Source organism: Condylura cristata, unplaced genomic scaffold (genome assembly GCF_000260355.1).
Source record: "Condylura cristata isolate star-nosed mole 26May11 unplaced genomic scaffold, ConCri1.0 scaffold00032, whole genome shotgun sequence".
Classification (NCBI taxonomy): Eukaryota; Metazoa; Chordata; class Mammalia; order Eulipotyphla; family Talpidae; genus Condylura; species Condylura cristata.
The window spans coordinates 2,531,671-2,558,322 of record NW_004567133.1 but is presented as its reverse complement, the minus strand read 5'-3'; the positions used below and the strand labels follow the sequence as shown (position 1 = coordinate 2,558,322).

The following is a 26,652-nucleotide window of genomic DNA, read 5'->3' as shown; positions in this document are numbered from 1 at the left end:
CCCGAGCGGTGCCCCGACGCACGGTCCCTTCCGCCTCGGCTAACAGCAGCTCTGAGCAGCTCAACTGCATTTATTTTATTTCTGCAGTCACCGCCCGCCTCCCATCCCCCATCCCCAAGGCACAGACACAATACCTCCTTTCTCTAACCCCCCTCTCCTCTCGGTCTTTGCTCCTGGCCGTCCCGGGGCTGCACCGGGAGTCTCCCGCTGCCCGGGCCACCACTGAGACCAGTGCGCCCTGCTCCAACCGCGGCCACAGCCGCTCCTTCCCCTCGGCTCGGGCTATTTTCGTTCCTTTCTTTCCGTCTTACTCCTCCCTCCTCCCACCGCGTAGCTACAGCTTCCAAAAGAGGGCAGCCTAGAAACCAGCGCACTCGGCTCCAGGAAGGGCAACTTGAAACTGCCCTCAAGAGGCTGAACTTTTTTTCCCTTAAATTTATACTGGAATTAAATTAGACACCCCCCAGTTCGCTCTCCAAGCCTAGTCCTTTTTTTTTTTTTCTAAAAGTGGAGGAAAGAAAATAGGGCGAATGGACGCTTAAGTAGCTCATGCTGTCTCCCCTGAAAAGTTGCCTTAAAACGGATTTAAAAAATAAAACAGAACGAGAAATGCGAAAACGCTGAGTCTGCAGCGAAGGGCGAAAGTGCGGGCTTCTCTTGTTTTAATTAAAATCCAATCAACGCAGTTGCTCTCCGAGGTAGGATCGGCACGGATTTCTGTCTCTCCAAGCTTCCTTTGGAGGGTACGTAATGCCTAGCCCGGCATCAGATCCTGCGCGGCTGCGGAGATAGGGTGCGCCCCGTGGCCCTCCCCCATGCCCGACGAGACCCCTCTAACTACGCTCGCACGCTTGCCGTGGGCAGCTCCTAGCGACTCAACCCAAAAAGGATTTTGCTGAAAGCGCAAAATAAAAGTACAAAGTCTGGGGGGTTGGGGCTCCCCTCCCCCTCCGGCGGCTGCGGCCAGCCAAGCACTTTTTGGGCTTGGCTCCTGCTTCCTCTGAGCTCAACAGATTTTTTTTTTCCCGGTCTCGCCCTCCCTGGAGGGGGCGCGGCGGATGGAAGGCGAGAGAGGCCCCCAGCCAAGAGGTTTTTAATATTACACTTTAATAGGTTTCAGAAGGCCCCGTGGAGAAATGCTAATAGGCTGAAATGTCAGAATCGAGAGGGAGTCAGTTCGCGCTCAGCCGATCTAATCCTTTTTTCTGCTCTGATTTTCTTGTGGGGGGAGGGAAATGGGAGGGGAGCGCCCACGCAAAGAGAAGCACTGGGGAGGAGCGCGCGGAGCAAAGCTCCACAGCCCCGGGGCTGATCGGGGGGCGCGCTCCGGTCCGCGTTTCTATAGGAACCCTTTTTAGAAGATTAGAGACTCACCCGCTGCCCGCCGCCGCGGTCTCTCCAAAATATTAATCAGTAACCATTTGACACCGCGTTTCAGGGAGGGGCTCGCAGGCAGGGGCTAGGAAAGCGGTCCTCGCGCCTGCCCATCCCACCCAACCGCGCTGCTGGGGGAGAGTGAATGAATCGCGGCTTTGTTTTAAGGAGGGTTTGGGGGTGGGGGGGAGGGAAAAAGCAGCCCTTGTCTGTTTTAGCGTCTCCACCGCGCGTTCTTGAAGGCGCGCCCCAGGGGAGGTGTGGGGGGGGGCCCGGGCGCGGGGTGCAGCTCGCCGGGCCTCAGGTCCTTCCAGACTCGCTCGGCTTGTCACCTCCTCCTGCGAGCAGGAAGCTGACAGGCGGCCCATTAAACCGCGCCTTGCAAAGCCCTGGATTGCGGCGACAACCATCTTCCTCTATTTTGATCACTCAGCCCAGACGCTGGGGGGGGGGGTTAGGAAAAGGGAGGTGGGGAATCCAAGCCGGTGGAGGGGGAGGGCTGCCTAGAAACGGCCCGGAAAAATTCTCACCACCAGTTTTGATCATTCAGCCCCGCCGAGGGGAGCCTGGAAACTGCCGGAGCCCCTCGGTCAGTAATTGGTTTTATAGGAATGGCTGAGGGCCAAGGTGTTTACATGCGTGTGATTGGCGGTGCGCACGGCCAATGGGTGACGGCCGAGGGCCGGCCTTGGGGGAGGCGGGCACCGGGGAACAATGCGTGTTTCTTCGCCGGAGAGTGCTCCCCTCCCCCAGCCACCCCCCCTACCCCCCCCTCGGCGCTTTTTTTTTTTTTTTTTTTTTTTTTTTTAGAATCAGCGAGAGGAACTTGAAAGGGGGGTTGTGTAATGTACCTTTTCCAATCCCGGGCTGTATATGGAGATTTGGGATTCTTTAAACCGGCGCTACCTGGATTTTATTAAAAAGCGGGGAGCTCGGCGGGAGGAAAGCTGGCTTTTCCGGGGGCTGCGGGAGCCCTGCCGCGGGAGGGCGGAGGAGTTGGCGCGCGGAGCGCTCATCCCGGGGAGCGGTTTTCTACCAAAAAAAGGAAAGGCGGGCAAAAAGTGTGAGGCGGGTGGCGAAGAGGAGCAGCGGCCGCGGGATGGCGGGCAGCACGGGCGCCTAGCCGCGCGGGGAGCCGGGGCCGCCACCGGAGTCGCCGTCGCCGGAGCCCGGAGCCGCCGCGCCAGGTACGCCGCCGTTGCTCTCGCCCGCCTGCCCCTAACCCGGCGCGTCGGTCTTCAAACTTCTCTAGCTGCCCCTCAGCCCGTCTCTCCCTTCGGGGTGCGGTGGGGGATCCCCACAGCTCTCGGGTCCACGAGACGCAATTCCCGGCCAAGGCCAGCGAGGTGGGGGGCGCCTTGGGAGGGGCGGGGGCGGGTCGCTGAGCTCCGGGCGCTCACCTGAACCCCCAACCCAGCTGCAACCCGCCGCCAGCTCGGCCGAGGGGCGTCGGTTCCCATCTCCGTTCTCGGTAGGCGGCGGGGGAGCCTGGGACGCCGAGACGTTTTCGATTATAGGCTGTTTTTAATTAAAAGCCGGAATTCAGCCATTTTAACTGCATTTAAGAAGGGGAGAAAGTAGGGATAACGCAGCGGAGTCTGCAGATGGCCGAGCCAGCTTTTCTACCAGAGTGAGGGTACTGGGGCGGGAGGGGGGTGTCTTCAACCTGACTTCCCCCAACCGGGGCGCAGGGGCATGCTCCGAAGTGCTGCTATTTAAGGAAAAGCTGTACAAGAGACATTTTTAAGAAAAAAAAAAAAATCACGGAACGCTCATCGCCTCCTTAAGACATGTATCCTTGGATGCGATCTTAGATTTTTCCAAAGTAAACGCGGATCTGGTAACCGGAGCCTGAAGGGAGAGAGCGAGGGAGGGAGAGGAGGGGTGTTTGTAACCAAAACCGGGTTAAAATAAGCACCCTTGGCAAAGTTGGGGAGGGAGGCTGCAGGAAGGGGGGGGGACTTTGCGGCTTAGAGGGTCTGCAGCTCGTGGGGCTGGGCGCAGATCGCGGGGTGCAGGGCGGGCACCCGGGAGCTGTTGGCTTTGGTTTTGTCGGCGGCTCCGCGAGCGCCTGGGCCTCCAGAATTGGGAATCCGAGCTGCTGCGGGCAGTCGGAAAGCGAGGGGAAGGATTGACTCCGAGATCCTCTCCGGCCCCCGCGGGAATCGGTAAACGACACGTCTTTGAAACAGTTTTAAACTGGAACTACAGGGGGGATTTACCCAACGTTGGGGGGAGCGCCCCTCCGTCGGTCCGCGCTGTGGAGATTTTCTTTGTAGGTTATTTTTGGGTTTTGTGGGAAGGTAGGGAAGGACCAAGCCCCTTGAGCCCCTTGCTTTTGCTCCGACGCCCCCCCTAAAATCCCCGCTCCAGACCACGTCCTCCGTCCTCAGGATCCCCAGGCCAAGGCGTTGGAAAATGAAACCAAAGCTTGTTTTGAAGGATTCTTTCCAGTCCTCAGGCTAGAATGCCACGTCTCTGGTCCTCGGACTTAGCCTCTGCGACTCTCGGTGGGCCGAGGGAGGGGGCGGCGACTCCTTAAAAATAAGAAGCCTGCTTTGCATCCTCTCTCCCAAAAAACCCACAATTCGGCGTCTCAGGGCGAGTTCAGGGAAACCAAATTCGGAAGAGGGAGGCGAGGACCTAAAAAGGTTAAATATTAAACTTTCCGGATCAGATAGTGGCAGTGTTTGAGGAGACATTTCGAACTGCTCATGGAAAGGTTCTATCCCGGAGCATGTGACGCCCAGGAATAAAACACGCCGGGAGGTTTGTATTTTCGCCGTCCCGGCGCTGCCGAGGGCCCTTCCCCAGTTTCGGAAGAGGCCGCCAGGCTCGGTGCGCGCGGAGGCGCCGCGCTGCTCCGGCCACTTGGCTGATGCCGGTCCCTGGGAACCTGACTTAGCCAGAGGAAGGAACGCGGATTTTTTACTTTTTATGGAAAAGGGGCTGCTCCCCATTTCACTTCTGGCCGCCAGCTCGGACGCGCCCGACCCCCGAACAGCCACACAACTTTCTGAAACTTCTTTTTTTCCTCCCCCTTTTCCCTTTCCCTCTTTCTGTTTCTTCCGCGCACGTCTCTTCTCCCCGCCAAGACGCCGTGTGCGCCGCCTCACGCAGCTCCGCCTGGCCGCCCGGAGGGGCCCGACCGCTGTCCGCCTGTGTGGCCCGGGCCTCGGGCCCGCCGCTGAGCGCGAGGCCGGCTGGCCGCCGCCATGCACGCCGCGGAGCCCCCGCCGCCGGAGGACTCTGGGACTACACCGAGGCCGAACTGTTAGGTCCCACTGAGCGAGGCCGGCGGGCCGCGAGGGGGGCTGGCCGCGGCACTCCCGCGGAGGATGGATGGCCGAGACTTCGGGCCCCCGCGGTCCGTGCACGGCCCCCCGCCGCCGCTGCTGTCCGGCCTGGCCATGGACAGCCACCGCGTGGGCGCGGCCACAGCCGGACGCTTGCCCGCCTCGGGCTTGCCCGGCCCGCTGCCACCCGGGAAGTACATGGCCGGCCTCAACCTCCACCCGCACCCGGGTAAGTGCCGGGCGCCGCGCCCGCCCCTTTGGTCCCCCCGGGATCCTGGGGAGGGAGGCCAGGGGGCTCGGCCTGTTCCCGGCGGCGTTTGTGGAGGCGCGGCGGCGTTCTCTTGGGGGTTCCCTGGGATGCGGGCAAGCTCAGATACTGGGGCGGGGAGACCCACCAGACGCCAGTCGGAGGCTCTTGGAAGGGCGTGGGGTCTGCCCGCTTCTCCCAAGGCTGTGCGTCTGCAGAAAACCCCGAGTCGCCAGGGGCGATGCCTATACCCGGGCTACTGCGGCTCGCGCCTTGGCAGCAGTTGTCAGAATCGGTGAGAAAAGAACAAATCGGCCCCCTTAGAAACATCGAGCTTCCTGAGCTCGAGTTCAAACACCCCTCCAGGCGCTCCGGTGCCTGGAGTTGGGTTCCTAGCGCTTGCTCCCGCGTCCTTCAGGGTCTCAGGCCGGCTCCGACAAGCTGGGGTGCAGGAGAGGGAGACCCCAGCCCTGAGATCACGGACTTTGGCGGGTCGGTGGTGGCCCGCGGGAGACCGGTCTTCCCCGGGAGAGAACGGTGGTCCTAGGACCCACATGCCAGGAGGCCAGTGACCCCCGCTTGGTCCCTTGTTTTCCGGCGGGAAGGCGGGTGCAGCGCAGAAACTGCTACCGCCACCCTGAAGCGAGGGGAAAGGACGCGGCGGGGAGCAGAGCGCGCTGGCGACGAGGGCGCAGGAGAAGCCTGGGTCTGAGCACCGTCCACGCGGGAGGAGATGGCCCAGAGGGCTCAGTGGCTTCTGCCTTTTGTCCAGCGGGGCTCCCAGGCTCTGGGACGGCACCTGGGAGGAAGAAGAAGCTTGTCCCCGGCCGGCGCCTCCGTTCCAGTGGGCAGGGCCGGGGAGGCGGGCGCGGGGACCTCCGGACTTGCAGGCAGCGCCCACGGAGACCCCGGCCCTCCTCCGCCCATTGCCCCAGCGCCTGCGTCTGGCAGCCCACGCTGACTCGAACAGTTCGCCTCTCCCACTCCTTGGTGCAGTTTAGACTCTGGCGACTGCTCCGGCGTCCCTTGTCGCTCCCCTTGTCCTTGGGGGTGTTGAACGGGCCTTCTGCGACTGCGGCCGCCGCCTTTGCCCTGCCCCACCGACCCTGCCGCTCCACCGCGCCGGCCGTTTTTGCCTCTCTTTGATTTTTCTCCTGGAACTTTTCAGGAACCAGAGTCCCGGCGGCTCTGCGGGACAAAGGGCCTTTGTGAGGCACGGGCGGGGGAGGGGCGAACGCCGGGCCGGAGTGCGGCGGCGAGGACCTAGTGCGGTCCTGGCTGCAGTGGCGTCCGGGGAGCCCGGGTGGCATTCCGCCCGGCCCGCGCGGGGGGCCCAGGAGAGGGCTCTCCTCCCCGGTGGGCCGCCGGCGTGGAGGTGCTCTGGAGGAAGGGCTGGGGCTGGCCCTGGGGTGCAAAGACCGCAGTGCCATTCCCGTTTTCTCGCCCCCCAGAGGGAGCGGATTTGTGCGTGTTTGAGTGTCTTTTGAACTCATCAGGTCGCTCTGCACAGACTGCAGTGGCGCCAGAGGACCTCAGACCCAGACTGCAGGTCTGCTGCAAGGGGAATCCTCGCCTGCCTTCGCAGCGTGAGGGAGAGGTCCCTGGGAGCGCCTGGCCTGGGGTCTGACACCGCCTGGCAGAAGCCAGTGAAAGTAGTTGCTGCTGCAGGGCCGTGCCTCAGCCAACTGCAGCTGCCAGATCACCTAATGCCCACTAGGTCGCTGGGGAGGCCGAGGTGGGGAGGCGAAGGGACCTGAAGGGAGGCGGGCAGGAGGAGGAAGTCCAGCGGGAGGCGGCTGCCTAGGCCTGTCTGGGCGCCTCCTGCATGCTCGCAGGCTGAGGTCATGGAGGAAATAGCAGCAGCGGGAAGGGCCGCCGCGCCTGGGAAGGGTGCCTTAGCGCGCCGGTGGTAGGCTGAGCAGCGTAGGGGGCTGGCGCTGCCGGGCGGGAGCTCCGCTGGGAGACCTCGGGCCCTAGCTCACTGCCCAGCGAGTCTGGTGGTAATCCCATTAGCGAGGAGGTGGGCAACCGCTCCCCTTTAACAGCTTGGGGCAGTTGGATTACAAATTCCTCAACCCAGCATCCCTCACTCTTTACTTGCGGGGTGCAGGTGCTAAATTTTCTCTTCCCATGCGCCTCCCCTTTTTGGCTGTCAGTTCCTTAGGTCTGGCCAGCATTATCAGTCTCATCTTTATTTGTTTATTTTTGTACTGGGAAGCCAAGGGAGGCTGAGCTATTTGCCTGGGGTCAGGGGGGGAGGGGAGTGTTACCTCTGGACTCCAACCCACTCTGGACTCCAGCCTGGGGCGTGGGGGGGCGGGGAGGCCTTAGCTGAGCCAACCCTCTGAAGGTAGAGGGAGCTGCCCTGGGAGAGCTCTCTGCTGGGCTGGCCGCTGGAGGTGAACTGGCCTGGGCTGGGACCCAGACCTGGCAGCTCTGGCCTGGGGGGGTGGGGTTGTTGTCTGTGTGTGCTGGCCTCCCGGAAGAGATGCCTCCCATGGTGGTCAGATGGAGGTGTTTCTGCAGAAGAAGAGTGAAATCAAGAATAAAGCTGGTGTAGGATAGGGTGGCTCTTACCTTTGTTATAACCTTGAGACTGGTGTAGCTGGGACCTTAAATGTTCACAGCAGTCAGTGAAATGACTGACTCTGCTCTGGGCTGGGGCATCCTGGGCTCTGTGATCCTTGTCTTCACTTTGCAATCAAAGAACTATTAGCAGCCCGCTCCCTAGGCTGGCCCAGGAGGACATGTGGATGGGGCGGGGTGAGGCCCAAGGATCAGATGGGGAGGGCCTGCCCTTTGGACAGGCCAGTGGACAATAGGGGGCCACTGGCCACCTTCAGGGTGATCAGCTCTATCTCTGGAATCCAGCCTGTTAGCCTGGTGGGATTGATTTAAAAAGATTAATCAGTAGGATGGGTTGGTGGAGTGTTGCAGGCCCCAAGATAAGGAGGATTGGCTAGGAGCTTCCTTCTCTGGTCAGAGACACTGGGAGGCCCGAGGGAGGTTCTGGGACCTGAACCGGCCTGGACATCTTGGTTCGTTTTAGCGCACAGCGCGAGCGTGGATTAACTCCTTTCTTCTCATTTACCCAGACAATGATTCCCAAGTACCGCCTTCCACAGCTCTGGCCTTGGGAATCCAGCAGAGACCAAACAGAGGTCTTTGCCCTCACAGGAGAGCACCATCCCGGTGTGGGGCCAAGCGGTAAATGCACAGATCTGGGAGGAAAGAGTTTTGAATAGTGAATACGGGCAAAGAAGGAAAGAAATGCCGAGGGTCTGCGTTGGCCCCTGTGAGGGCCGAGCCAGGAGAAGGGGCTTTGGCTGGGGAGGTGGGTTGGGGTGACGAGGGTGGGCCTTGTCAAAGGACCCTGAAGGCCAGTGATGAGTTCTTGGAATTTCAAGCCGAAGAATGAGAAGATGGTGGTGGTGGTGGTGGTGGTGGTGGGGGCTTTAAATGGAGAGAGTGACTCACGTCAAGGGACATTTTACAGAACTGGTCTGGACTCTTAAAAAATGTCAGTGGCATGTAGGACAAAGGAAGGCCAAAGACTGTTTCTGATTAAAAGAGACTAAGAAAATGTGACAGCGAAAGGCAACATATGGCCTGCGATTGGATCTCAGATCAGGGAAGAAATTGCCCTAAAGGACATCATCAAGGCAATGGATGAAATTGGAATATGGACTGTAGATTAGCTGATAGTGTCAAATCAATGTTATGTTTCACAGAGTTGATAACCGGGCTGCGGCTATATAAAAGAATGCCCTTGCGGTGCTAAGACATAGAACTCTGAAATTTTTACGGGAAAGGAATGTGGTATCACAGTCCTCAGGAATGGCTCAGGAGAGAAAAGCAGTACCTAGGATTTTTATGTGAATGTGGGAGATGATGAAATCAGATGGCATGGAAATAGGGTGGGGATGCAGTTTGCAGTTGGGGGACTGGTGAAGGTCACATGGCAATTTATTACACTATTTTAAACTCTTCTCTGACATCGAAATTGTTTCAAAATAAGCATTTAGAACAATTAGTTTGGGTTGCCTGTTGGAGAATATAGGGAAAGAAGTGGGTGACGCTGACGCTGGGAGGCTTTAGGGAGGTGACAGTGACCAGGGAGAGGTTCTGGAGGAGACGGGTCTGTGCTGCTGAGGTCAGGTCTGCCCTTTGTAGAGGACTGCAGAGAAAACAGTTTTGGGGAGAGGGCAGAGACTGGGCATTCTGGATTTGGATGGGACCAGTTCCATTCTGTGGTCAAGCTGACTTAGCTGCCACGGTCACATGGACACTCCAGCTCCACTGCTGTGAGTAGCCTGGCCTTCATGTCCAGCCCAGTTTTTCAGAGGACTAGTGAGAACCGCTGTCAGGACAGGACTTGGCCTCCCCCCAGGCTCCTGGGCCATAGTAACAGCTCGATGGCCACGGTCCTTACCTTGCCAGCCTGGCATCTGACCTTGGGGAAGTCACAGTTGTTAGGTGGGAACGACACAGGCGCCTCACCACCTTTGGAGGCCGTGAACGTACCCAGCGTCTGCATGTGCGCTTCCTTCATGAGCTAATAGAAGCAGTGAAGCCTCAGCCTGGAACAGAAAAATCTGCTTCACAGAGGCTCACTAATAGTTTTGCACATTCCCGAGCCTTCAAGAACCAGTGGGAGCGCCTACTCTGCTTTCCCAGATTCAGAGCTCTGCTTTTCACCTAGAGGCAGGAGGGTGCAGGGGCCACTTACTGGGTGTGTGATGACGCTCTAAGCCTCAATTTTCTCATCTTTAAAATTGGTCCTATAGTACCACTGAATTCATTCAGTTCTTGTGAAGTTGGAGTAAGGGCAACAAGCTAGGTGTCCTAGCACAGGCACAGCCTTTGAAAAAGTTACAGTAAAAGTGCTGGCTGTAATTACAGTGATCATTAACCGATGACTCACGAGCCCCGTGCTCTAGCCGGGACCTCTCTCAGGACCTCTGGAATCTTGTAGTGAGCCTCTCTAGATGGTCAGTGAGCGCCTGGGATTTCAGGGTCCCATCCCGGACCCATCATTTAAATTTTTTTTCTTCCTCTTTCCACATAACAGATACACTGTGAAAAATCTTATATCTTAAACGTTTGGTTCATTGACTTTTTATAAAATGAGCACACCCACTTACCACCAGGCATCTCAAGATATTTCCAGCATCCCAGAGGGCTCCTTCATGGTCTCCCAGTTGCTACCTTCCACCCCAGGATTATTGTTCTTTCTGTTACCTCTATTACTATTAGTTTTGCCTGTTTTAAACTTTACAGACATGGAACCATGCAACACGCCCTCTTATTTCTGGCTGCTTCCCCTACTCAGCGTTGCATTGAGAGATTCATCCACATGGTGCTGTGTAACAGTAATTTGCTGCGTCTTGTTGCTATACAGTATCCCACTATGTGAATATAGCACAATTTATTCACTGAACACCAGTGTTTGCTGTGAGCATGACCTTAAGGAGTATGAGTGTTCACATTTCTGTGGAGCTATATACCCACACATATAGGTAAATGTGTATGTATGTGATATCAAGTAGTGGAATAATTTGGCCACAAGTTATATGTGGGTTTAGCTTTAGTAGCTGCAGAGATTTCCAGTGTTTATATGGTCACACGTTCTCAGCAGCAGAATTCCAGAAACTCTCAAGTCTTCACTAACACTTGATACCGGTTTCTTTGACTGTTCTTCATTCTGTTGAATATGTCGTGTCTAATTGTGTGTGCACTTAAAAACCTCATTCCTGATTTTTTAGGTTTTTTTTTATTAGGGAGTATTTTCCATATTCTAATATTTACTCGTTGGAAAGTATGCAGTTCTATTTTATGCTTAATCTACATTTTTGAGTAAAAGTCACACACTAAGTCAGGTAGTTTTAGAAAGTGTAAAGAAAATGAACAACCCCTCCTTGTGTCTCCCTCTCCCCAGTTGCCACTTTTAATTCTTTTGGCTATTTCTCTGGGTCCGGCATCCTTACCTGTATATAATAATTTGCTTCTCCAGCTAGTTATTTCTAAATTTTTGGGATGATTGAATTTTAGGGAAGGTGAGGATTTTGCATAGACTGCCCACGGAAGTCCTGACTTCCCATTGACTAGCATAGACCCTGGGAACATTTCTGCGTTTCTCGTGCTCTTCTTAAAACTTAGCATGGAGAATAATACTAGTTAACTTCATGAAAGTGTTGTGAGGGTTAAATAGTTGATGCAGGTACAGTGTTTAGAACAGTATTTTAAATATAATAAGCACTTAGTATTTATTGGCTGATTGTCATCATCTAACCCCCATTTTTTACTTCCCCGCTCTTGCTTTTGTGAAATACAGTTTTTTTAAAAACTGGTTTTAAATATTTACTTTGTAAATATTTATATTTGAACCAAGTGGTATAATAAAATTCATTTCTTTATTTCCTGGAGTTATTAATTGCACCCCCCCTTTTTTTGGCTGTCATTTCTTGGGCTGACTTCTATCTCTGGGATATACTTTTCATTTCATCAACTCGATTGGAGGAATTGTCTCCTCCTTTTCTTGGAGATCTCCTTCCTGTATTTTTGCTCTACTCTGGTTTGCGTGGTGTTCGGGTCTATTCTAGGACCATATTCCTTCAAACTACCTTTGCTCCTCTGCTGCGTTAGATCTCCCGTTTCTTGATTCCTTGCTTTTCCCTGCTTGTTTTGCTGGAGCACATCCTGCAGTAATTTTCTGTGAAAGAGTGTATATATGGAAGACTTTTTTTGAGCTCTAGAATGCCTGGAGATCCCTTCACGCTGGAGTAGTATTTTGAACATAATTCCTCCCTAGTGTTTGGGAGCAGTCGCAGCATTACCTAACTTTAGAGGAGCGTGAAAACCCCCCCTCCCCCCTTTTCCAAGAGCTTAAAATCATTGCGAATGCGTAAGAGCTGAAGCCTGTGCTCAGGCCTCTCTCTGCAAGGCATTTCTTTTCCAGCCCTCTTCCTCTTGCAGCGCAGCACCTGTGTCTGTGCAGGTGTCTCTTTTTTCTTTCTGTCCTTCCTAATACACCTGTCTTTTTAAAATGTTCAACAAAATAGAGCATATCCTCCAAATTCATAGTTATTGCCTATCATTTATTAGGTATGTGAACTTATACATGTTACCTAACCCTCTGTTTTTCAGAGCCAAAGGCAGGATTTGTTGACCACTGAGGAAAACATTTCCTTGAACGTGTCAGTTGGTCTTTTCTCCGACGTCGTCAGTCTCCCAGGCGACAGTCCCAGTATCTACACACAACTGTTCCTCTCCCAGGAGTTGACTATACCGGGATAAAAATTTGGTTCTTACCCAAGTCCTGAGAATCCAGTAACAGCCCTTAAAGGCTCTATCAGCTCTAACCGGAGGGCTCGTGGAACCTGGACTGGGGTGGGGGGGACCTCTTGGTCCTTCTTTACTCTCTCAGCACCCCAGCCTTTAGGGGGACAGGGTCAGGCTTCCACGTGGCTCAGGAACGACCTCTCCCGTTCACACACTCTTGTCCATCTGCTTGCCTATTTGCAAATGTGAAGGTTGTCTCCTTTCCATTCCTCTGTTGTTTGGTTTTCTCTCCTTCTTAAACCTCATTGCTACGGTTTTTGTAAGGCTCTGACATTTGGGAAAGGATTTGTCACGCCAGAATCCTGCACCACTTCTGGGCTCTGACTGGGCCTGGTTCCTGGCTTTCTCTACCTTCCGTCCTAGGGGCTGCCTTGCCCCCCACCAACACTCTCTCGAGCCCGCCCCCTCCCCTCCCCCACCCCCCCAGTTCCTGGGAAGGTCCTCTGGCCTTACCTCTTCTTCCTTTGGGCCCCACCTCTGTGAGGGAAAAAGGAAACCTGTGGGAAATCCTACGTAATTGCTTTAGAATTGTGGACGCCTGGGGGCCTGGGACAGGCTGGGTGGGTGCCTTGCAAGTCACTGGCTGGGCTGAGGCCTTGACCTCTTCAACTGCCTACTGGGATTTGAGCACCTACTTTGTGGGCTGGGCTTGGAGTTGGGGTCAGGCAAAGCCCCAAGCCCGCAGGAGGCCAAAATTCAAGACTGGGGGAGGGACAGGTGTTAAATCCACATTACCCTTTGGGAGAGCTGACCTCCCCTGCTGAGGAGGAGCTGGTGGCTCTGGGATGCTAAAAGATGCTGTTTGGGATCTAATCCCCTGGGGGGAGGTCTGAGGGCTGGCTTGCAGGAGGGAGGCTGGGTGAGAGTTGCTTTGGCTGCTTTTAGCTAGGTGTGGAGCTGGAGGAGCCGAGCAAACGGGTGGGTGGGGTGGGGTGGCCAGGAGGGCCTCCCTCAGGCCAGCCCCCAGGCCTGCTGGACCCCACCCCTCCTGATGGGGCTTGTAGAGTCTGGCTGTTCTGGCCTGCACATCCTGAACTTTGCCTGTGGGGAGACCCGCAACTGCCTCTCTGCCACACCCATGGGGGCTGCAAAAGGTGGCAGCAGCCACAGGTCCTTGGGCCCAGCCCCAGGAACATGCAGGAAAAGCCCGCACCCCCACCTGCCACCCCAGTCTCTGCCTGTCGGCCTTGCTTGCTTGGCTTGTATCTCCTCCCTGAGAGCACAGCGCCTGGGAGCAGCAGCAGAATCGCGAGTCAGGCTGAAAAATTGTTTTCCTTTCTGTTGCCTTCGTTTTACTTTAGGCACAGAGAGGTTGGGTTTCTTCCCCAAGGCCACACAGGCAGGAAGTGAGAGTTCTAGACTTGAGCTAATTGCAAGAAAAGCAGGGGTTGGACAAAGGTGAGGTATTGACAGGGTTTTTTCTTTTCTTTACTGTTGCCTTTCTTGGTTTGTTTTTATTTATCTGTGTTTGCAAGTTTTGTCAGTGTGAGAGTTCTATTAAAAGGATTCAGAAGGTAATATGTGCTGGCGTTCACAGCCCTACTGACCTTTTTTAAAGATTTATTTTTATTTATTTATGCATAGACGAACTGGGGTGTAGACCAGAGGTGTGTGTGTGTGTGTGGGGGTGAGAGGCTTCACCAGAGACAGAGCGGGGAGCAGAACAGGAAGATCAACAAAGTATACTGCTGAGGGGAGCAGCGGGCGGGTCAGGCAAGGTCTGCTGTGCCGTGTGGGTCACCTCCCTGGCCGGGGATTGAACTGTCACAGTGGCTGGCTGGCGACCACCAGGGACGGCCCCCACCCTGATTTTTTTAAAGTACATTTTTTATTGTGGTCTAAGAGTAGAGCTCACGCATGCATAGTTCAGTTATGTTTTTCATAAACTGCATTTGCTGGTGTTACCATCCACCTGCTCCACAAAGTGGAGAGTCCTCCCCCCCTCGTCCCCAGGGACCCCCATCTTGACTTAAAGCCACCACAGGTTCCACGTACAAGGCAGCAAGGCGTGTTGGGGGGGGGGTGCGAGGTCTTCTGGGTTCAGCTGTGGCTGTAGCTTCTCCTCGAGGCCGGGGAAGGTGTTGTCGTGTGATAACATCAGTTTATCTGTCCGGCTGTGCAGGACATTTGGTGGTTCCCTATCTTTGACCGTTACTGTTACTCGTGGTAGCACTTGGAGCGCTGTCTCATGATTTGCTTTTCTGTGCCTGTCCTTGGATGCAGACGCCTGCCCCGGGCATGTGGGGGAGGGCCCTTGGGGGTCAGAGAGGTTGGGGGTCCCCCCCCCCCCACCAAGCACTGCTGCCGGCTGGCCGCAGGGAGCGAGCTTGACGGCCAGCTTTCTTGGGGCGCCTCACTCATCCACACTGATGCGCGTGGTGTGGTGCAGTCGATCCCAGTTCCCTTCCCTCTTCCCCCGTGGTGCCAGGCTGAGCCGCCTGTCACTGGCACGGCCTGCTGCCCACCCTCCTGCCACGTCTCTTGCCCGCTTTTACACAGAGTTGCCTTTTTCCCGCTGGCTGGAGGTGCTCCCCAGATACTGCGGGGGAAGCCCTTCCCCGTGACCTGCTCAGCAGATCGCACTCCGTGCGCCGTCGAGTTCTGGCCCGGCTTTGTCTAGTCTCGCTCCTTTCTGTGGCGTCTGGATAACAGCAATTCCCAGCTTTCATGGAACTAAGTGGACGTCTTACCTTGACAGGTGGGGTCTGTAAGAAACCTTTGCCTACGCTCGGGTCATGAAGGTGTTTGTCGCTGTTTTCTTCTAGAAGCTTTCTGGCTTTGCCTTTCTCGGGTGGATCCACAGTCCACCTGCCACTGACTCAGGTCTGGTGTGAAGTTGGGGGCCGAGTCCTGCCCGCCCCGTCACCACTGGGTCCTGCCAGCAGACCTGGCATACTCTGTGCCGGGGCCCCGTTTCTGGACGGACCATCCTGCCCCACAGGGCGCTGCCTCCCCTGTGTCTGCCCTGATGTGTGCCTTTCCGTTGGTGGCGTAAGTCCTCTCCCCCTTCATCTTTAAGGTTGCCATGGCTGTTCTTAACTGTTTGTGTGTCTTTTTTTTTTTTTTAGATTTTAGTTATTTTCTTATGTAGAAGAACTGTAGACGAGAGGTGTGGGTGGTGAGAGGATCCACCAGAGTCAGAGTGGGGAGCAGAACAGGCAGATCTACGAAGGACACTCCTGAGGGGAGCAGCTGGCAGGTCAGGAGAGGGTTGCTGCGCCATTGGATCAGCTCCCTGGCCTGGGATCGAACTCATGCTGAAGTGGCTGCAGAGAGCTTCACAACACTGCGCTTTAACCCGTTGTGCCAGCAGGGAGCCCCTTAACCTTTGTGTTTCTATGCAACTTAAAAAAACGCTATGGCGGGCCCTCCCTGGTGGCAGCGGGTTAAAGCACAACACTAAGAAGCTTAAGCCACTTCAGCATGAGTTCGATTCCCGCCTGACCTCTCCTGACCCGCCCTCTGCTCCCCTCAGCAGTGCACTTCCTTGATCTGCCTGTTATACTCCCCGCTCTGTCTCTGGTGAATCCTCTCACCCTCCGCATCTCTGGCCTGTACCCCAGTTCTGTATGAATAAATAAATAAATCTTAAAAAAAAAAAAAAGCTACGGCAGAACCATGTCACATCAAATTCACCACCTTAACTGTTTCTACACCCAGTGCAGTGGCATTAAGTACATTTGCCTTGAGCCACCGTCCAGAAGGTATTCACCTCCCAAACTGACACTCTGTCCCTGAGAACTAATTCTCCGTTGTGCCTTCCCTTGCCCCTGGTGCCCGCGCTTCTGCCTGTGAACTGACTGCTGTGGGGGCCGCTTCTAAGTGGTCTATTGCACTCAGCCGAGTTCATCCGCTGGGAGCTCAGGCCAGAATTTCCTTCCCATGGAAGCTAAGTAAATTCCATTGTATGCGTAGACTGCATTTTGTTTTTCCATTCATCCGATGATGGACGTTTGGGCTGTTTCTACCTTTCAGCCATTGTGAATAACGCTGCTGTGAACATGGGCGTGGAGATCTTTCTGAGAGCCTGCTTTCTATTTCTGTGGCGTTCCTGGGCGGCCCTCGGTGCAGACAGGCTGCTGGGTTTTGGGGGAGCATCGTGGCGATCTATAGATCAGATTTGACTGCAGCTTGCATCCTTTGGGGTTCTTGATAAGCCTGGGGGTGAGTTGTCTCAGTCGCCACCCTCCCCTCCCCCACCCAAGCCAAAAATTTGCTGATTGAAGAGAAGAAAATGACGTCATCGGGTTTTAATACTTCTTTGTAATACTAAGGACATTGCACTTTTGACTGAATTTGGCCATTTGCAGTTATTTGTGAATTATTTTACTGAATGATAAGGCTCTTTATCCAGCAAGGGCTTCATTAACCCATTCACAGGCTCAGCGGTCATAGAAATCTCAGCGTCTGTGGGAGAATGAAGGTCAGTCTATCCTGAGGGTCCTTGCACTATTTTCAGCTGCTGTCATAGAAACGCCCAAGTCACATGTCTGTGCTCAGGGCTGGACTGGCTCTTTTTGGGTGAGAACCCTGATTTGATCATGTTGAAGCGATGCTCTGATAGTCTTTGGGGTGCAGTACTTTCGTGAGGCTAGGACTTTCTGAAATAGAAAGGGAAATACATTTAATAGAAAGGGAAATACACACACACACACATATTTATGTCTTAGGGATTAGGGCTTGGGAGGCAGCTTTGGGAGTGGAAATACCAGTGGAGGAGGGTCTTGTGTCTGTCTCGTGTCTAGCCAGGGCTGGTGTGGCTGACTTTGGAGCCAGGGTCTCAGTGTCTTCATTTTTAAAAGGGTAAGGATCACCCCTCCCTTGAGAGGGGTGGGGAGACTGGTTGGAAACGGTTCCCAGCAAAAGTCCTGGTCCTCTTGCCTTTAACTCATCATGACTGTGCCCAATTCCCTGCCATAAATAGCAGCATTTACTAGACACATTGGGTCTGCAAATGGTGGCCAACGTGGCCCACCTTTTGTAAATAAAGTCTTCCTGGAACCAAGCCTGTGGTTGTTTGTGTCTGAGGCAGGCACAATAGGCCTGCCATGCCGAAAGTATTTATTATCTTGCCCTTTCAAGAAAAAGGTTGCCGACTCCTGTTCTACCGGGTGGAGAGGGACTTTAAAGGAGGAACTGCAATAAAGAAGGAACTAATATGTATGGAGTATGATAAATGGTGATAAGAACTTTGGAGAAAAATAATTCAGGGCAGGGCTATGGGTGGCGTGGTTAGGGACTGTCCATTCATTAAGCTGCATGACCTGCCTGAATAGGGAGTGACTGAAGGGAGTATGCACATTGTGTGCTGTATCAGGGACTGACGTGCAAAGGCCCTGTGGTGCAGCAGCATGTTCTTTATTCCAGTTCCTTATTTCAGCCTGGCTGTTTTGCTGTGATAAACTTCTCTAAGTTCTTTACTATTTTTTTTTTTTAAGATTTATTTATTTGTACATACAGAACTGGGGTACAGGCCAGAGGCTCAGGGGCAGTGAGAGGCTTCATCAGAGACAGAGTGGGGAGCAGAACAGGCAGATTGACGAAGTACACGGCTGAGGGGAGCAGCGGGCGGGTCAGGAGAGGTCTGCAGCGCCGTGTGGTCACCTCCGGGGCAGGCGGGAATCGAACTCTTGCGGAAGTGGCTTTAGCTTCTTAGTGCTGTGCTTTAACCCGCTGCGCTACCAGGGAGGGCCAGTCCTTTACTATTTACTACAGCTTTGTACCCACCAAGATCTCATTAAATCCTCTGCCTGCTCCCACCATGGAGAACTTTAAGGGCTCATGATATAGTCAGCTCTTCTCGAAAGGTCTCTAACAACTGCATCCTTTAGGGAGGTAAGATTCCACTGCTATACTCCTCTTTGGGGGCCCAACCTGGGTTGGGCTCTGTGCTTGGGGCTAAGAGTTGTGACAGGCGCCCTAGCCAGAACCTGGAGGGGTCGTCTGGTTTAGGATTTGCTCTACTTCCACCCAATAAAGAACAAAATGCCCTCCTTTCCGATCACTGGCTGAGGAGTGGGCACTGGCCCTCACGCGTACGGACTCTGTGCTTACAGCATCCTCATGGTTGGGTGCCACCTCCTTTTCTGGGGTCACGGCTGGAGGCCTGGGGCCAGAGACGGCAAAGGCAGAACCCACTGCCGCTTGACTGCCCACCTCTAGCATCTTTACCACCTCTCATGGGTGGCACATTTGGGTGAGCGTTGTGTGTGGGGACACACAGGTCTCCCAGGTCTGGGGCAGCCATCAGGGGAGATCTCAGAGGGAGGCAAGGAGGGGGTTGGACCAGCCAAGCCAGGGAGCAGCAGTGTGGGGCTGAGATGTGTGGTTGGTAAGGGGGGACTCTGAGGCCTCTGAGGGTGCTGGATGTAGATTCCAGCACTGTTCCTTCCTGCCTTGATACATCAGGTTGGGATCTAGTATGGGTAGCTGTGAGCCACGATGCACTCGGGCAGCCTGGTGCAGTAAGATGGCCTCAGACCAGGCTTTCCTAGGGTTAGGTGGAAAAGGGAGATAGCAGCAGGCAGGCGCCCAGGGGAACCCAGCCAAGAGTTTGAGGTCACTGAGGCCAAACTCAAGCGTAAGTGTGGGTGACAATGGCTGAGGACAGGCTGGCCTGCATCCCTAAACTCAGTCTCTCTGCTGTGTCTGGCTGGCATGTCCGTGGCATCTGTGGGTTGGAGGGACTGGGATGTTGGTGGGTCCCAGCTGGGGGGAGCCTACGGTTTTGGGGTGAAATGTCCCTGTCTATCCCCTGTTGCTTGTATATCCTTCCCCCACCAAGTGGCGGGAGGCACTTGGCTTCCCCCCTTCTCATCGGCACTGGCACCAGAGAAAGGGACACTGTTTCCAAGCACCTCAGCTTGTCTGGCCCTGAGAGAGGCGACTCTCCCTAGAGTCTGAGAGATGTGGGCCAGACTGGTGGGGTTCCTGAGCCCAGGGCTTGGTGTGGATATGCAGGTAGGCTAGTGACCCCAAGCAACCTCTGAACCTCGGATTTGTAATCTATAAAGTGGGGGTAACAAGGTTTCCTGGCTACTAGGGCCAGGTTTGGGGGTGAGCCAGATGGGAAGGCGTCAGACCAGAGTGCTGAATTGGGGACCCGGGAGCAGAGCTTCCTGGTGTTTTTATTTTTTGTTTTTTACATTGGTGACATTCACATAGCATGCAGTTAAACATGGGTAAGTATACAATTCAGTGGTATTTAGTGCATTCATAATGGTCAAACAACCAGCTCTCTAGTTTCAAGATTCAATTTTTATTTTAAGGAAAGACAAATGGAACTCGGGCAGTTGCTCAGCTTTTCTGACCCCAGGTTTTGTGACTATAAATAACAAGAATAACAATAATAGCTGACACAGCATGGCACTTTGCTAAAGCATTTTACAAATGTGAACGCCATCCTTACACAGCCCGGAGGAGTGGATGTTACTAGCTTGTCTTTATGGCACAGCCCCGGGGAATTAAGAAGACTGCCCAGAGCCCGGAGCAAGTGGGCGTCGGGCTGGGGTGCTTCATTGCCTCCCGGGGAGCTCTGTTCCTGCCCCTGCTCCGTTTTCTTAGCAGAAGATCCTTCAGCCCAGACTGTGGCTAAATTAAATTTAAATTAATTAAAATTTAATAAAAGATGTGGTTCCTCAGTCACACCGCCATGTTTCGAGGGCTCAGTAGCTTCAGGTGCCGGGGGGAGGGGACTGGTGGTGGTGGGGCACAGCACCCCCACTATGTGACCCCGGGAGGGCCAGCAGGTGCTGCTCATCTGGGCAGTGTGTCTGTGGGGGTCGGCTGGCATGGCTGACTGGCCGGGTGGCAGACGCTCCCGCTGCCCTCTCCGGCTGTCTCTGTAGCGGGTGTGGGACCCGTTGCTGGGCTGTGGATCACCCTCCTCCCCTCTGCCCAGAGCTGTGTGACTCGGGACTGTGTCACACGAAAGGCTGGAAGAAGATCTCGGCAAGTACCAGGCTCAAGGTGACACTGTTCAGCACCCACGAGGCCCGTGGTGCCCTGTGCCCAGGTGGCTAGCATCTGCACAGCCAGCATGAGTGATCGCGTTTGATTTTGGTTCTCGTGTGTTAGGTGTGTGTGTGTGTGTGTGTGTGTGTGTGTGTGCTTTAAGATGTATTTATTTATGCACACAGAACTGGGTACCAGAGGTGCAGGGATGCACCAGAGACAGTGGGGAGCAGAACAGGCAGCTGGACTGAAATCCTGCTGAGGGGAGCAGCGGGCGGGTCAGGAGAGGGCTGCCGCACCAGTGGGTCAGCTCCCTGGCCGGGGCTCGAACTCGCGCTGCAGTGGTGCGGCTCCCTTCATACTGCTATGCTTTAGCCTGTTGTGGCTGCACCACCAGGAAGGGCCCAGTTTTCAGGTTTTAATACACATTGGTTTTGGCTTCCAAGGTGTCAAGATACTTTCATGGGTGGGCAGGTAGCATGAGGCTTTGGTCACCAGGGGGTGACCTGGGACCAGGGAGGGAGGGCTGGGCTGGAGGGACACCCTCTTGGAGGAGGAGGACTTCCATCATTTCTGGAGAAGCCTTGACTGTCACTGCTTCCCTGAGCCCTGAAGGGCCTGGTCCCCTTCTTGATGTGGCCCCCAGGGGTCTCCAGGGCAGGGTGTGAGGAGCGGGAGTGTTGTCCTTACCTGGACACTAGGAAAAGCGCCAGGCACACTGGTGGACTTAGAAGGCAGCCTGGAGACTTAAGAGTGTGGGGCCAGCTGCCTGTCCTCACTCCTATCCCAGGGCCACAGGCAGGACAGCTCAGATGGCAAGTGGCTTCCTCAGGGTCTGGGCTTACCCTGTCATAATGGCTTGCTTCCCCGGTGAGGGTTAGTAGTAATACCCAGGAGGTGACCACATGGCGCGGCAGACCTCTCCTGGCCCACCCGCTGCTCCCCTCAGCAGTGTCCTTTGTCTTTCTGCCTGTTCTGCTCCCCACACTGTCTCTGGTACATCCTCTCACCACCCCTGCACCTCCAGCCTGTACCCCAGTTCTGTATGCTTAAGTAAGTTAAAACAAAAACAAAAACAAACCCTTGATACAAAAAAAGTAATGCCCTTTAGCCAATCAGCCCAAAATTGGTGTGGACCCTAGGTGCTGGGGTCCCCATGGGAAGACCCATCTGTGGTCCACCTTGTCACAGGCTGAGGAAGTGGCTGGGCTGCTTGTGCCTGGAGAGCATCTCGGCCCCCAGGTGGGAGCAAGCCAGGAGGACTCCTGAAGGTCAGGGGCCTTGCTGGGGGCCAGGTGGGCCCAGAGATTGGAAGTTCATTGAATTTGTACCTGAGGCCTCTGCATGACTGCTTCAGGGGCATATAACTTGTGACGGGTGGGGGGAATGGAGGTACTTGCAGGTTGGTGGGGTGGTGTGTCCATTTTACAAGCATAGGTCTCAGGGGTGCCAGTGTCCTCCGGCAAGGCTGGGCGCGGGGGTTTGGGTGCCGTTGAGCCCTGGTGGCGGGTGGGGTGGGAGCCGTTGGTGGCATCCGGGCCCCAACGCCCGCCAGGCTGGAGTATTGCTGGGCGGGTTTCACAAGCCCGGGCAGGGGCAGGCCTGGGCCGCTGGGCTTCCGTGCAGCCCCAGGCAGGAAGAGCTGGTGGCTGATGTAAGCCCTTGCGCAAATCTCTGGCTGCCGGCTTCCGGAGCCTTCCACCCACCACCAAGGAGGAAGCCGAGGGCCGGCGGGGCCCAGAGGCCCTGCAGCCCCGGCTGGGGCCACATGGGTGGACTGGCCGACCACCATGGCGCTGGGTCCCGAGGGCTTAGCGCTGGAGTCCGGTGAGGCAGCTGGGAGGGGGCTGGAGTGTGGGGAGCTGGTCACAGAGTGGTGGTGATGGCGCATGTGGGAAGGAGGTGGCCTTCCATTGTTCTGCCTGCCGCCGAGTCCACTCTGGGGACCCTGCCCCTCTGGCCTCCGTTCACCCGAACATATCCCAGAGCAGGCCGGGTAGATGTGTTGGGATCTGGCGGCCCTGGGAGGTGGTGAGTGAACACCTGTGATATCTGGGCCCTACACGCTGGGCTGCTGGGGCCCCGGGGTTAGGTTGGAGGGGTCTGTGAGCCCCCCGTGGACTGGACCACCCCCTGGGCCACATGTGTGGCCTTGCAGTCTTTTAACACCTCTGGGCTGTTGTTCACTGTACACGGTGCCCCTCTGGGGGTCTTAGGGTTACTGGGGCCCTGAGCTCAGACTGGCCAAGCTGCTCCTGTGGGGTGCTTGGGGATCTGGGCTCAGCTGTCAGGCCTCTGCCTGCTCCTGGGGGCGTTGTGGGATGAATCGGAATCCCCCGCACTACCCAGTACTTGGAAGGCTTTGCCGAACCAGCACCGCTGACAGGGGTTTGTAATCTTACTGTTAAACAAGCATGTTGCCCTGCACTGCACTGCTCCAGGGAGGCACTGATGTTCCCATTTTGCTGATGAGCAAACTGAGGCCAAGTAAGGGAATCTTGCCCAGGTCTGGCACCCTCTTCCCCAGAAGGGTGAGGTATCTGGATCTTGAGGGCAGCGCTCCTGGCTGGTGGAAGTCACGGCCTGGCCAGTCAAGGCCCGGCAGTGTCTGTGAGGTTTGCACCTGGGCCCGGTGCGTTGTCCCACCACACCCCCCGACTCTGAGAACCCTGGGTGGGTTCTCTGGAGGGACGACCTCCCCCCACGCCCCAGGACTCCTCGAAGCCCATCTGCCTCCGTGCTTACTGTTCCGCTCACTGGCCGCTTACTTCTAACTCACTGCAGTTCTGGGAGAGGTGCTGGCTGTGCACTGAGCTCTGTCCCCTGTTGTGGGCTCAGGCACCCCCCACGTGCGAGCCTCTGCTTCCTCGTGCTGTAAATGGGCACAGAGCTTCTCCCGCCCAGGGCTGGGCCTGCTGTGGGGTCCTCGGGGAGGTCGTTCTCCGGCTCGTGGGTGTCCTCCCTGGGTTTCAGGCCGTGATCCTCACTCTGGGCCTCCCCACCTGAGCTCCCTTCTGCAGGTGGGTTTGCGGAGCAGTGGGGCGGTGATGCCCTCCTGCCAAGTGCACTGGGCGCAGGGGGAAGAGCGTCTGCTGTGGCGGTTCCCCTGGGGTTTTGCAGCCGTCTTTAGCCCTGGAAGTGGTTGAGTGGGCCCAGGCACGGGCTGAGGCCACTTGGAGGTCTTGGGAGGGTGGGCTGGGCAGTGGTGGCCGGTGGCTGCCTGACAGCCTCCCCTTCTCTCTGCAGGCGAGGCCTTCTTGGGCAGCTTTGTGGCCAGCGGGATGGCCCCCTCAGCGTCGTCCCATGGGAGCCCGGTGCCCCTGCCCTCTGACCTCTCCTTCCGCTCCCCCACCCCCAGCAACCTGCCCATGGTGCAGCTATGGGCCACCCATGCTCATGAAGGTAAGGAGCGTGCCAGGTGGGTGGGGCCGAGGACGCACTCCCTCCGTGGACACTCCTCCCTGGCGTGGCCCCTGGGGCCCAACCCTGGTCATCTGACCTCCCTGCCGTTCCTCAAACGCCGTGCTCCCTTCTGCCTGTCACAGGGCTTTGCGCGAGCTGGTCCCTCTGCTCTCATCCCCTCACCGCACCCCACCGGCTGTCTCCTGTTCATCCTTAGGGCCCTGTTCTGTGTCTCACCGTGACAGTGGGTTTACCTGTGTTTATTTGTGAGGCATCCACCACCAGTGTGAGCTGAGCGCAGGGCCTCGTTGGTTCTGCTTGACTGTCTCCCTGGTTCACAGCTGGTCCTTACTAATTGTGGGGCCAACGAGACCAGGGTCCTGGGCTCTGTTGTCATGGTTCTGTAGTGATGCCTCTGAATGATGTGGGGGTCTGAGGTCTGGCTAGCCTTGAGCAAATCTAGGACCTCCCTGGAGTCTCAGTTTCCCCTCTGGAAGCTGGACGGTTGGGCCTGGGGGCTCTGTACTTGCCCCCATCACTGACTGTGATACGGAAGCAGGGTGCCGGCTCCCTCCTGCTGCTTCCTGGGTGCCCTGTGGTGCTCCCAGACTTTGGAAGTTGGGATCCTGGGGGCATCAACCATAGGCTGAGGGCTTTCCTCAGTCTTGTCACCCGCTTCTTGTTCCACCATCATCCTGAACTATGTGTGTCTGCACAGAGCGGGTGGACTTGCTTCTCGCTGCTGAGGGTCTGAGGTTCTTTGCCCATCTGGAGTGGTGGGCAGCCTTTGCCAGCCTCTGAGCCTTGCACTTCAGCCAGCCAGGCCAGGGCTGGGGTCAGAAGGGCAGAGGCTGCCCCTGGGCGGTGATAGCAGTAGAGTGATGATAGCAGACACCAGCGGTTCCTGTGTGGCCAGGTGCTGCGCAGTGCAGACTCAGGGCGAGCTACGGGTGGGTCCAGTATGCCCGTTTTACGGACGAGAAGTAGAGGGACCCGGTGTGAGACGTTGTGTCACCTGGCCGTTATTATTTTGTGATTGTCGCTCATCTCATTATCAGGTGGCCCAGTGAGAGAAGGCATGGCTCCACGTGGGAGTGACTGGTGGCATGGGGGGCCTGGTCCTTCAAGGGTGGTCAGTGGGCCTGCCGTCCTAGAGGACCCGTGGCCCAGGCGGGCGTCCGGACCCTCCACTAGCATTCCAGGGAGGCCCTGCCAGATGGCGCTTGGGCTTCCGTTCCCCACGTGTCTTCTGAGTCATCGTCTTCTCATTTTCTGTGCCCTGCAAGGCACTGATTCTGGGCGTCACTGCAGGAGCAGGGGCTTTTGGGGAGCTGGGAGGGGCTCTCAGGAGAAGGAATTTCATTCTGGCAGCATCTGCTTGGGATACATGGCAGTTGGGAGTGCCGGGTGGATTGAGGTTTGGAGATGAGTGACTTGCCCGAGTCACACAGCTGGGAAGGGACTTCGTGACTCCTCGACCGTGGTGAAGAATCCTGGTGAAGAATGCTCCTTCCTGACCTCAGTCTTCTCATCTGTAAAATGGGGATATTAAAGTATTTCCCCCTCACAGTTTCTTTAAAATTAAAATCAGAACAAATAAAGCCAAAGCAGTTGATAGTGCAGTGCTCTCATCATCGTCGTCATCATAGCCGTCACCTTTCATTCTGGATCCATTTCTATCCTGGCCTCTTGCTGGGGGATTTGAGAACCCAAGCCCCTGGTGGCAACTTAGGACTGGAGGGAGAGAGGCCTGAAGTGCTAGGGTTGGATGGGGCAAGCTCACCCGGGGGCACCCGGTCCAGGCGGCCGATAGCCAAGATTCTTGATATCTAAGGAACAGCAAGGTTGGAAGGGAGCTCCTTGTCGGAGGTGGGAGGTCCAGCCTGACATTTTTCTTCTCTCTTTTCTAGGCTTTTCCCACCTGCCCAGCGGGTTGTATCCATCCTACCTCCACCTGAACCACCTGGAGTCCCCCAGCAGCGGGAGCCCCCTCCTCAGCCAGCTGGGCCAACCCAGCATTTTCGATACCCAGAAAGGTTAGAAAGGGAAGTGGGGGGGACTGGGGCTGCGGGTACCTTCTGAGAGGATTCTCTTGCACCCTCGTGCTACCTCGGTGTTTCAGGCAGCCCATAGACCTGGTTTACAAGACCCCTGCCCAGGATTCTTTCTGTGACCCCAGCCCCAAGAGTCCCATCAGGCTGAGTGGGCCCAGCCATCACACAGACTTCTCTTAGCTTCTACCCTGCTGGCCTTCACTAACCCTATGAGCTTTCCTCTGGGAAGCTCTCAAAACAAACATGGCCTCTTCCCCGCTAATGAGGAAACAGGCTCAGAAAGATGAGTAGGTGCGTTTTCTTTTTAAAGATTTATTTTTATTTATTTTTAAATTTTATTTTACATTAAAGATTTATTTTTATTTATGCATAGAAGAGCTGGGGTACAGGCCAGAAGGGCAAGGAGGGGGTGGGTGGTGAGAGGACTCACCAGAGACAGAGTGGGGCGCAGAATGGTTAGATTTACTGAAGCACACTGCTGAGGGGAGCAGCGGGCAAGCCAGGAGCGGTCTGCTGTGCCATGTGGGTCAGCTCCCTGGCCCCCTACGGGCCTCATGCCACAGTGGCTGGTGATAGCCCTGAGACTTCAGCCCCAGCACTGCCAGTACGCCCCCACCCCCAAGTGAATTTTAAATTCAGTTCTATCCGGGTGCAGAGCTTGGCCTCCCCAAAGCATGCTCTTCTGTGTGAGACCTGCGCCCCCTGGGGTTCAGGGCTGCTCCGCACCCCTCTGGCCTTCCTCACGGCCTGCTCTTCTCCACAGAGGGCTTCTACCTGCCCGCCGCTCCCGGAGGTCCGGGCGCCCTGCACTCTCACGCGCCCCCCAGGACCCCAGGCAGCCACTCCTCAGGCGCTCCGCCCAAAAGCTCATCACGGGAAGGTCCGGCCAAGGAGCGCGCAGGCCGCGGCGGGGAGCCGCCCCCGCTGTTCGGCAAGAAGGACCCTCGGGCCCGCGAAGAGATGGCAGGCCCGCGGGGGGTGGTGG

The 26,652-nt window shown here is 56.0% G+C and overlaps 1 protein-coding gene across 1 annotated transcript in view; it reads left to right on the top strand.

Moving 5' to 3' along the window:
- Positions 1 to 4,471: 4,471 nt before the first annotated feature.
- The window catches only part of TNRC18 (trinucleotide repeat containing 18), a 76,179-nt gene continuing 53,998 nt past the window's right edge, over positions 4,472 to 26,652 (top strand). Inside the window, exons 1-4 of the mRNA XM_012731632.1 lie at positions 4,472 to 4,899; positions 23,458 to 23,613; positions 25,524 to 25,649; positions 26,431 to 26,634. Coding sequence (XP_012587086.1) covers positions 4,713 to 4,899; positions 23,458 to 23,613; positions 25,524 to 25,649; positions 26,431 to 26,634 — 673 coding nt within the window. The 5' untranslated portion in view covers positions 4,472 to 4,712. The remainder of the gene's footprint in view (positions 4,900 to 23,457; positions 23,614 to 25,523; positions 25,650 to 26,430; positions 26,635 to 26,652) is intronic.